The 12,019-nt window shown below is 44.9% G+C and overlaps 1 protein-coding gene across 4 annotated transcripts in view; it reads right to left on the bottom strand.

Annotated features, from left to right (window-relative positions):
* The window catches only part of frmd4a (FERM domain containing 4A), a 397,798-nt gene that overhangs the window by 240,708 nt on the left and 145,071 nt on the right, over positions 1-12,019 (bottom strand). For all 4 annotated transcript variants that reach the window (XM_060842610.1, XM_060842608.1, XM_060842609.1 and 1 more), the window contains exon 3: positions 3,650-3,744. In XM_060842610.1, coding sequence (XP_060698593.1) covers positions 3,650-3,744 — 95 coding nt within the window. The remainder of the gene's footprint in view (positions 1-3,649; positions 3,745-12,019) is intronic.

The following is a 12,019-nucleotide window of genomic DNA, read 5'->3' as shown; positions in this document are numbered from 1 at the left end:
GTCATAGAGATGTACAGCATGGAAACAGACCCTTCTGTCCAACCCGCCCATGCCGACCAGATATCCCAACCCAATCTAATCCCACCTGCCAGCACCCGGCCCATATCCCTCCAAACCCTTCCTATTCATATACCCATCCAGATGCCTCTTAAATGTTGCAATTGTACCAGCCTCCACCACTTCCTCTGGCAAATCATTCCATACACGTACCACCCTCTGTGTGAAAAAGTTGCCCTGTAGGTCTCTTATATACCTTTCTCCTCTCACCCTAAACTTATGCCTTCTAGATCTGGACTTCCCCACCCCAGGGAAAAGACTTTGCCTATTTACCCTATTCATGTCCCTCATGATTTTGTAAACCTCTATAAGGTCACCCCTCAGCCTCCGACGCTCCAGGGAAAACAGCCCCAGCCTGTTCAGCCTCTCCCTATAGCTCAAATCCTCCAACTCTGGCAACATCCTTGTAAATCTTTTCTGAACCCTTTCAAGTTCCACAACATCTTTTCGATAGGAAGGAGACCAGAATTGCACACAATATTCCAACAGTGGCCTAACCATCCACTGCTGTTTGTGGAAGAGAGTTCCCAACCTCTCCCACCCTGTGTGTGTAGAAATGCTTCATAACATTTCTCCTGAATGTTCTGGCCCTAATTCTCAGACGGCGCTGCTAGTCCTAGAATCCCTACGCTGTGGAAGTCGGCCATTCAGCCCATACTGATTTTATGGATACTCCAAAGAGCATCCCGCCCATCCTCCACCCTATCTCTGTAACCCTGCACTTCCCATGGCTAATCCACCTTACCTGCATATCTTTGGATTGTGGGAGGAAATCCACACGGACACGAGGAGAATATGCAAACTCCACACAGACCGTCACCCAAGGGTGGAATCGAACCCAGGTCTCTGGTGCTGTGAGGCAGCAGCGCTAACCACTGAGCCACTGTGCCACCCAAAACCTCCAACCAGTGGAATTAGTTTATTTTTTTGTCTACCCTGTCTTTTCCTGTTAACGACTTGAAGACCTCAATCAGATCGCTCCTCAACCTTCTGAATTAGGGAGTAAACAGGTCTACTTTGTAAAATATCTCCTCACAGCATAACTCCCTTCCAAATCTTCTGAAAATGTAGCTCCCTGATTATTGCTCACAGGGTAATGGAAATAGAGTTGACGTAGGGGTTTGTAAAATGCGTTTTATTGTGTTCCTCGTGATAAGGGAGCTTGTGCTGAAAATGGAGTGAAGTGAATCTTTGGAGCAAGTTACTGCAGATGTTGAAACCTGTACTGAAAACAGCCAACACTAGAGACCACAGTGGGTCAGACAGTACCTATGGAGAGAGATCTAGACACAAAACATCAGCTTATTTTCTCTCTCCCTGGATGCTGAAGTGAGTTTTACTTCAGCTCATGAAACTGGATGATCACTGAGTCTGAGTTTCACACACAAATCATCTCCTGGCTGAACAATAGCAAAATGGAGAGATATTGGATTTCACACAATGTGCTGAGAAATGTTGAAATTAATGCAGCACTAAAATATGCGATGACAGGAAGCAAGATTTATGGAAGAGCACATACTGTGCAAGTTTCTTAATAATAAATAGACTCACAAGAGTGGGGAGATTAAAGGTACAAAATCCCTGGAAGGTACAAATCCTGCAAAGCACTGAGGCATTATAACATCAGCTGAATTATGAGCTTTAACTTGGGCCTCACTTTAAGCTGCTTGGCAAAAGAACCAGAGGTGACATGAGGAAAGATGCAATTTTTTTCACAGAAGGAGTGGTTCAGATTTCACATACACAGCTGAGAGGTTGATGGATAGATTCAGTAACAGCTTTCAAAAAGCAATCGGATAGTTATTTGATGGAGAAAGAGTTGGAGAAGGGTATGGGCAGAGTGCGGCGAAGGGGAACTCACTGGACTGGCTTTCAAAAGAAACGATGCTGTCTTAATGGGTCAAATGGCCTCGTTCTGTGCTGTACAATCTATCCCTCACCAATTTGTAAAAAGATACATTTGTCAACATTTATTGTCTTGCACTTGTCAGGACAATTTGCATGAAATATCCCATTAAAGGACAACAACATTTGTCACTGTTTGAGAAGAGTAATGAGTGGGCTCTGACTGGTAGAGGGGTTTCCATGGAGAATGCACCTGTTGATGCTGATCGACAATTAATTGTCAGGTTTTTCTAAAATTTAAAACCAAGCAGGTTGATTCCAATTGGTCAGGCTATCGCCCCGAGAAACGAACCAGAGAGTGGGATGTCACCTATTTGTCGTGTGGAAACAGATACAGCTTAAAGGCAGCACGGTCTGTACAGAGCAGTCCCTCTGGATTAATAAGCAAAGCTTCCAGAGCATGCAACTGCACCAGGCTGGGGACCCGACCAACAATCCTGCATTGAGGCAGAAGTCACACAACACCAAGTTATAGTCCAACAGGTTTATGTGAAATCACAAGCTTTCGTATTAAAAATGCTTTACTAAAAGCTCGTTAATGTGTTTTATTCCATCCAAATGTTTGGGTTTAAGTGAATGATGGGAGACGGGAATAGGATGGGATGATGTAACTGATCAGCCAAAATCGCGTTGACTGGCAGAGTAGGACTAAAGGGGCTGAATGGCCTACACTAGCTCCTATTTCGTATATTCTTATTCTGTGCCTCTGTGTGTACCCACTGTGTCTGGATCCCTGTAATACAGATCCCAAATTACTGATTGCTGCTGTTGCGGCTGAGGTGATACTCCAGGGACATTTCTAGCATCTTCTAGAGCTGCAGTGCTCAGGACCATCCACCGTGGGAAGGCTTGTTCGTGTCAGAGTCTCGGAGTATCATTGGCATTTGGGATAAAGAATCTCCTGCTTGCTTATTGCTGCTAAACCCAGAAGTCATGCGACACCAGTTTATAGTCAAACAGGTTTATTTGAAATCTCAAGCTTTCAGAGCAGTTGATTTCAAATAAACCTGTTGGACTGTAACCTGGTGTCTCATGACCTCTGACCTTGCCTACCCCAGTTGGACTCCGGCACCTCCACATCAGTCCTGGATTGGTTATGAATAAAATCCTTCCTCTTCAATCCACGATTATGACACACCCCTCTATTTTCCTGAAATTGTGACAAAAATACCAAAGCAGCTCCTGACATTAACTTCAGAAACGAGCACATTGTTGCGAGGACACCTGACAACGCTTTCAAATTACGTTCTCTAAATGTTGGTGTCGGGTCTGACCGATGTGTTTGTAATCTCTTTGTTCCAGGTGGCGTATTTGAACGAGGATATTGCCTCAACATGTAGCAGAGACAGGAATCCCACTCAATGTTTCTTGGTATTTGCTCACTAATATTTGAGCTGTGTAATCTTGTGGCCAAAGGTATAAATTTCCCCCCGAAACCAGAAAATTAAGCAGTGTAAGATGCATTATTTACATCAATGATACCCCAATGAGTGCTCACACATTACAGTGATGCTAATCACATCTTGAGTGCTGCGTTATTGATTGATTTTAGAGGTGTCTGACACCCCTGGGATTGATCTCTCTTCATTATTGACACCTCAGCAATCTAGCTTGCCCGTTGTTAGTTCACCAGTGGGACAACATGCAACATCGTGAAGGCAATGTGAGGGTAAAAGACAGAACTCACGTTTCGTCTGTGAATGCTATTCCAAAATATTCCTTTTCCTTCAGGTTGAAGTGAGATGCCACCAGGTCAAGCAGCTCCTTTGCCAAGAGTTTCGGCTGTGGAATTGAAACAGAGAAACAAATCATTCTGGTGTCTGACGGAAATGCAATCAGTCCGACACTCTCTGGGGACTCATTCAACCTCATTTCTAATCAGTGTTTGTGCAATGGCTGCTACCCTCACCTTTAATTCACTGAGCTACTGACATCGCCTTTTCAACGGAATGGGATTTCTTTTGATTGAGTCCACCACAGAGTTATTCAGAGCAGGGAGAGCGTCTCTATCAACACTTTCACTCTCGCCAAAAAGGATTCTGCGCTTCAAAGAAACACAAAAGCTGGGAGCAGGGGGAGGCCATTTGGCCCTTTGGGCCTGCTCCCCCATTCATCACGTTTATGGCTGATCATCCAACTCAACAGCCTAATCCTGCTTTCTCCCCATAACCTTTGACCCCATTTGCCCCAAGTGCTGTATCTAGCTGCCTCCTGAATACATTCAATGTTTTGACATCACTTACTTCCTGTGGTAATGAATTCCACAGGCTCACCACTCTTTGGGTGAAGAAATATCTCATCTCCATCCTAAATAGCCCACCCCGAATCCTCAGACTGTGACTCCTGGTTCTGGACACACCTCCCTGGAACATCAGGAACACCCTCCCTGCATCTAGTCCTGTTAGAATTTTATAAGTCTGTATGAGATTCTCCTCTTTTGTCTGAACTCCAGTGAAAACAATCCTAACCGAGTCAATCTCTCCTCATACGCCGATCCCGTCATCCCCAGAATCAGCCTGGTAAACCTTCACTGCACTCCCTCGAGAGCAAGAATATCCTTCCTCAGGAAAGGAGACCAAAACTCCACACAATATTCAAGGAGTGGCCTCACTAAAGCCCTGTATAACTGCAACGACACATCCCTGCTCCTGTACTCGGGCTATTCGAGAACAGTGCGACTGCGGGCTAGCCTGACAACAATGGCCTCTGCATTGCTCAAACCAGGATAAGGTTCTGGATAAACCCAGACTGTGGTCTCTCTCTTGGGTGTTGGGGTGTGTGGGATTGCAAAGCCCAATCAAAGGGGAGCTGTTCTGACAGAGGGTGCGTTTTGGCTGGCCAAACCAGCTGCTATTGCAAACAGGGAAACCTTAACCTTCAACACAGGGAAACATCTGCTGACCAGAGATACCAGCAGGCTGCAGATTAACTTTGAGAGAAAAAGACACACATTGATCTCGTGCCTTTCACAATCGATGCCTCAAAGCACTTTGAAGCCAATATTGTTGGGAAAATGCAACAGTCAATGAGTGCAGCAGTAAGCTCCCACAAACAGCGGTGTGATGCCGATGAGTTAATTGGCTGTGCTGATATCGACTGAGCAATACGTATTGGCCAATACGTATTGCTGCCTCTTCCTCCAAATTGTGACAGCAATAAATCTTTGATGTTCACCTGAGACCTCAGATGAACACCTTCCCTTAGGAAGGGGCTTCGACCAGGGCAGCACTCCGACTGTGTTGCACTGGAACACCAGCCTGGATCGTTGCTGTCAGTGCTGGGGAGGCTGGAGTTAAGCCCTCAAACTTTCTGACTGAGAGACAAGAGAGCTGCCCACTGTCACACCTGACACTGACTCTCGGCTCTGAATTTAAATGGGAATCTAGAAGCTTAAAAATACTGACACGGTTTAACTAGGTCACTAAAAAAAGACCTTCTATAAGGATAGAATTGAAAAGCAGAGAGACCTTGCTAAATTTGAGCTGTACCTAGGTTACATCATATAAGGATAGTTTGGCACTGGAGTAGGTACAATAAAGGTTTATAGGGATGATCCCAGAAATGTGGGGTTTCTTGCTATTGAACAGTTTCAATCTCTTTCTCGTATCAGAAAAACAGCTGTGGAGGTGTCCCGATAGAAATCTCTCTAATTCTTGAATGGTTTTGTTAAAATAGACACACAGAGAATCTCTCAATCTATAAGGAAGAGCAAAACCAGACGCTCTCAATATAAGGGAATCACTGAGACAGCAAATAAGGAAAATAGGATGTAGGAGGAGGCCATTCAGCCCCTCAAGCCTGTCTGACCATTAAATATAACAATACATTAATAATAATAATAAAAGTAACTACAGTACAGTATTTATAACTGAGTGAGAAAGAATGTGTGTATGTATGTGTATAAGTATAAAAAACATTAAACAAAGATTTCTTAAACTGTATAGATGGAAAAGAAAACGATTAAAGGTTGACGCTTATTCTTGTAACGCGCAGTGTTTTGAGCATCGTGCAAAGTAGTTCAGAGTCATAGAGATGTACAACATGGAAATAGACCCTTCGGTCCAACCCGTCCACGCCAGCCAGATATCCCAACCCAATCTAGTCTCACCTGCCAGCACCTGGCCCATATCCCTCCAAACCCTTCCTATTCATATACCCATCCAGATGCCTCTTAAATGTTGCAATTGTACCAGCCTCCACCATTTCCTCTGGCAGCTCATTCCATACATGCACCACCCTCTGTGTGAAATGGTAGCCCATTAGGTCTCTTTCCCCCGATTGTTAGTACAAACCATTGTATGTAACTCAATTTTTTAAAACAGTAGGCTTTAGAGAGCTCAGTTCATAAGTTGGGTGTTAGTAATCCAATGAAAGACTGTACTGAGGGAAGGTGGGGGTGGAGTGATGACATTACGGGACCTGTAATCTCGAGCACCAGATTAATATTGTGGGATCATGGGTTTGGACCTCACTGTGGTAGGTGGTGAAATTTAAATTTAAAAAAATTTTTTAAAAAGCTAGTGAATTTGTAACCGCTGTCAAATGTTGGCCCATTAACACCCTTCGGGGAAGGAAATCTGCCATCCTTACCTGGTCTGCCCTACATATGACTCAGACCCACAGCAATGTGGTTAACTCTTAACTGCCCTCTGAGATGGCTGTGAGGGGCAATGAGGGGTGGGCAACAAAGACTGGCCTTGCCCATGGTACCCACATTCCATGTAACAATGGCAACATGGTGGCTCAGTGGTTAGCACTGCTACCTCACAGCACCAGGGACTCGGGTTTGATTCCTGTCTCGGGCGACTGTCTGTGTGGAGTTAGCAGATTCTCCCTGTGTCTGCGTGGGTTTCCTCCTACTCTCTAAAGATGTGCAGATTTGAGTGAATTGGCTGTACTGACTTGAGTCCAAGAATGTGCAAGCTATGGGGATTAGCCATGGGAAATGTAGGGTGATAGGGATAGGGTGGGATGCTCTTTGGAGGGTCAGTGTGGTCTCGATGGGCTGAATGGCCTGCTTCCACACTGTAGGGGTTCTATGATGATTTGCTGACACTTAAAAAAAAGGTCACTCAGCCACCCCGATCTCTCTGACCCACTGGACTCTACAGTCTTTCTCCACTTCGATAATAACCTTGTTTGTCTATTCTTCTTGATAAATTGGACAAGTTCACACTTACCCACCTTACACTCCATCTGCAAATGGGCTGCCCATTCACCTCACCTGTCTTCGTCTCTTTGCAGGACCCCCACCCACCCCCCCCCTCTCTTCCCCAACCTCCAACCAACCCTGGCTCTCCTTGACAACTCACTTCTCTCTACCTTGGTGTGATCAGCAAATGCAGCAAACCATGTAATGGCCCCATCATCCACATCGAGGGATGCAGAAGAAACCTCCTTTCTTCAGACTATCACATGCAGTGGTTAAGTTGAATAGATCAGATACATTTAAGGGCAAGTTAGAATGCTACATGAGGGAGAAAGGAATACAGGGTTATGCTGATGGGGTCAGGTGAGAAAAGATGGAAGCTGGCTTGATTACAGACTAATTGCCAGTACAGAGTGATTGGGCTGAATGGCCTGTTTCTGTGCTGTGTATCTGATATCTAAATGGAAATAAAGAATTCATACCAACTTTTAAAAATAAATTTAATAGTCCAGCTAAGGCTACAGCTGAGGTGTTAATTAAACATCTGTATTCACTTCATTCCCAATAAAATCATCAGGGATTTTAATCCAGAGACTTCCTGAATCAAGCAACCACAAAGTGAAGTGAGTGCGGAAAACAGAATAATTTTCTCCAGGTTCAAGGTTCATGCAGAACGAGTTGGCTGACCTTTCCGTGGGATGATTGACTTCTTTAAATCAATTCCTTTTTATTGGTAATGAAAGAGCTTATTAAAAATGGAGCTTCATCCCTGCCTCATAACCCCATGAAGCTCAACTGACATCAGTAATGAATGAAATGTGTTCAACTTCAGACCTGTGTCAGAATTATAAACGCACACGCTCACTGCATAATGTAGAGATGGTCTGTACAAATCAAATATTTCATTGCTCTGCCTGGGTGGCAAGGGTTTGCCCAGATTTCAGTTGTTTTGATGTTTTTTGATGATCTTGCATTTCTCAATGTCTCCTTTGTTTTCAGGCCATTGGGGAACTAGCCAGAGCTTTCCTTTAGTTCATTCCATGATAATTCCAAGCCATGCACCAGAAGTGAATGGGAACGAGGTACAGTTTACCCCCAGGAAGGTTCAGGGAGTTGTATTGGCTGGAGTGCTGTACCTTCACTGCTTATTTCTCTAACTCTGGGCTCCTTGTTTCTTTTGAAGTATTGCCAATACTCCTTTCCCTTTTTTCTGCTTTTGTCTAATATCCTCACAACTCGGTTTTACTCCCTTGATTCTAAGTGTTTCTTCTCTCTTCTTGGTGAGCTAACATTCAAACCATTTCAAGTTGTATCCCTTGCACACTCAGTTTTACAGATATTTTTAATCAACCCATACAGGCATGTTACAATGCTGCTCCCGGGGAGAGAGAACATGGACCGGGGTCTCCTGGGCCAGAGGTGGTGACACTACCACTGGCACAAACGGCCCCACCACCCCAAGAATATAACAACTAGGAGCAGGAGTAGGCCGTCTGGCCCATTGAGCCTGTTCCACCACTCAATAAGATCATGGCTGATCTTTTCTTGGTCTCAGCTCCACCTACCCGCCCTCTGACTGTAACCCTTAATTCCTTTACTGTTCACAAATCTATCTTTCCTTACAAAACATTCAACGAGGTAGTCTCAACTGCTTCATCAGGTAGGGAATTCCACAGATTCACAACCCGGTCTCCTGTTGAAGAAGCCCGCTTTATAACACGGTCTTGATAAGTTTTTCCAGGCATGAATGGGCTTGATTATGGGTGAGTAGAGTCACATGGAATCATCATCGTCAACACTGCACACGAGGCTGAGAAAATGGCGTGTCTGTTTGTAAAAAAAAATTTGCCCTTTCTTACCCACGGCAACTGTTGGCTGATAGGGGAGTTGGAAATTCACCCTCTCAGAGCTCCCTGTGCATCTGACGGTTACAAAACAAGACCCCACTCCATGGTTACAAAATTCAACCAGTCTCTCAGTAGCTCATAGAAGTGCCCCAGCGTCAAAGTGTGCTGTTATGTTTTATTTGGGGTAATGTGGTGTTTCACGGTTCACTTGAATCCAGGTTGCTATGGCGACTGACACTTTTTGCATGCACCATGTGGTGAGGGTAGAGGCTGCGATTTCTTTTGATATGATGCTGACCAGAAATCACTCTGACTCCGAGCCCTTAGTTTCTGGAATGCGTGGTGGATTTACAAACCAATAACCATTTCAACCGGTTTGGTGACATTAATCCTACCTCTGGACCAGGAGTCCCATCTGCTCTCAAGGTGAGTGACAGCAACTCTGATTATGTTGATTAAAGATACTTAAACACAACTTCCTCATTCATGAAGTCCTGCAGTGGGGTGTCAGCCTACAGTGTTGGAGTCAGAGACAGACAACGCTACTCTATTCAATCATGAGAATGACAAATAGCCTTTCCCTGATGTGTATCATTAATACACACACTCTTCATGGCTTCATGAACATATCCCACAGGTACCAACTCTCAGAGAGCACCATGAGGTCTTTCAACTAATCAGGTGATCTATTCACACCAATCTGACTTGCCAGAACTTGATTTGATTAGACTAGATAAAACTCCCTACAGTGTGAAAACAGGCCCTTCAGCCCAACAAGTTCACACTGACCCTCCAAAGAATAACCCACCCACACCCATTTCCCTCTGACTAATGCAGCTAACACTATGGGCTATTTAGTATGGCTAATTCACCTGACCTGCACATCTTTGGACTGTGGGAGGAAACCGGAGCACCCGGAGGAAACCCACGCAGACACGGGGAGAATGTGCAAACTCTACACAGATAGGCGTCCCAAGGCTGGAATCGAACCTGGGAATTGGTGCTGTGAGGCAGTAGTGTTAACCACTGAGCCACCATGCCACCCTTGAATGTTATGACACTTCAGAAGCAAAAACAGAAGTTGCTGGAAAAGCTCAGCAGGTCTGGCAGCACCTGTGGAGAGAAATCAGAGTTAACGTTTCGGGTCCCATGACCCTCCCTCAGAACGGGACACAAAACTTCATTTCTGATTTTGCTCCAGAGATGCTGCCAGACCTGCTGAGTTTTTCCAGCAACTTCTGTTTTCGTTTCTGTTTTATACAGTATCCGCAGTTTCTTCAGTTTATATTATGACATGTTTTAAATGTTGGGAGGTTTGCCCCTTCCACTACTATCCCAGGCAGTGCATTCCAGTCTCCCACCATCCTCTGGATGAATAGACGTTTCTGTAAATCCCCTCAAAAGCTCCTTCCCTTCACATTAAAATTATGCCTCCTCATAACTGAATCTTCAGCACAGGGGAACAGCTGCTTCCTATCTACACCCCCCCACCCCCACCCCCACCCCACCCCCTCAATCTTAGACACCTTGGGCGGCACGGTGGTACAGTGGTTAGCACTGCTGCCTCACAGCGCCAGGGACCTGGGTTCAATTCCCACCTCAGGCGACTGACTGTGTGGAGTTTGCACATTCTCCCCGTGTCTGCGTGGGTTTCCCCCGGGTGCTCCGGTTTCCTCCCACAGTCCAAAGATGTGCGGGTCAGGTGAATTGGCCATGCTAAATTGCCCGTAGTGTTAGGTAAGGGGTATGTGTAGGGGTATGGGTGGGTTGCACTTCAGCGGGTCGGTGTGGACTTGTTGGGCTGAAGGGCCTGTTTCCACACTGTATGTATCTAATCTAATCTAATCTAAACCTCAATCTCCATGTTCATGCTGGGGGCTTTTATAAAAGGGCTCTCCTGTGGTGCAATGGTAGTGTCCCTACCCCTAGACCAAAAGGCTCAGGTTTAGGTCCCACCTGCTCCCCAGGTGTGTACTAACATCTCTGAACAGGTTGATTAGAAAAAAATAGGTTACATATTTTTTAAAAATTAAGCACTTCAGTCAGGTCCCTCTCCACTCCAAAGAAAACAACCTAAGATTTTACAGTTCTCCCTTCATAACCTGCTAAAGAATTAAGGGATTCGGGGAGAAGTGCAGATAAGTGGAATTGAAATGCCCATCAGCCATGATTGAATGGCGGAGTGGACATGATGGGCTGAATGGCCTTGCTTCCACTCCTATGTGTTATGGTCTATCCCAGACAGCATCCTGGTGAATCTCCTCTGCACCCGCTCCCAGTGCGATCACATCCTCCCTGCAGTATGGAGACCAGAACTGCATACATTACTCCAGCCGTGACCTCACCAAAGTCCTGGATAGCTCCAACATCATTCCCCTGCTCTCATAATTCAAACCTTGACTGACATTCTTAAATTATTGTGCTGAAATAATGATTGCTTCAGAAAATATGAAAATAAAGTTTGCAATGAAATCAGTATCTCATAATAATGATGTAGCGTTTAAGGAAACAGATACTTTCAAAAAACCAAACTACAGATGCGGGAAACCAGGAACAAAATCAGAAATCAGACCTGGTGCTGAGAAAGGGTCACTGGACATTAGCTCTGCTTTCTCTCCACAGATGCTGCTGACCTGCTAAGTTATTCCAACAATTTCTTACTATGTTTATACCTTCATCTCTAGTCTTGTTTACATATAGTTCTTAAGGCTAAAGTAATCAAAGGGGTGAAAGTAGGAACAGGGGACTGAGTTGGATGATCAGCCATGATCATATCGCATGGCGGAACAGACTCAAAGGGATGAATGGCCTACTCCTGCTCCTATTGGCTGTGTTTCTATGTATACCTGGTGTGAGAATAGCACTGTGAGTATTAAACAGATTAATCTTAAGCAAAGTCAGACCAGAAGTGAAACATTAACTCTGTTTCATTCTGAACAGATGCTGCCAGACCTGCTGCGTTTCTCTAGAATGTTCTGTGTTTGTTTCAGAGATCCAGATATCTTTTAGAACAGATTATTAAATAACACAATCTTGTAAACCCATCTTCTTTGGTCCGCCC

The sequence above is a fragment of the Hemiscyllium ocellatum genome, chromosome 23, assembly GCF_020745735.1.
Source record: "Hemiscyllium ocellatum isolate sHemOce1 chromosome 23, sHemOce1.pat.X.cur, whole genome shotgun sequence".
Taxonomy (NCBI): domain Eukaryota; kingdom Metazoa; phylum Chordata; class Chondrichthyes; order Orectolobiformes; family Hemiscylliidae; genus Hemiscyllium; species Hemiscyllium ocellatum.
The sequence above is the reverse complement of the archived record's forward strand: the minus strand, read 5'-3'. Positions and strand labels throughout refer to the sequence as shown.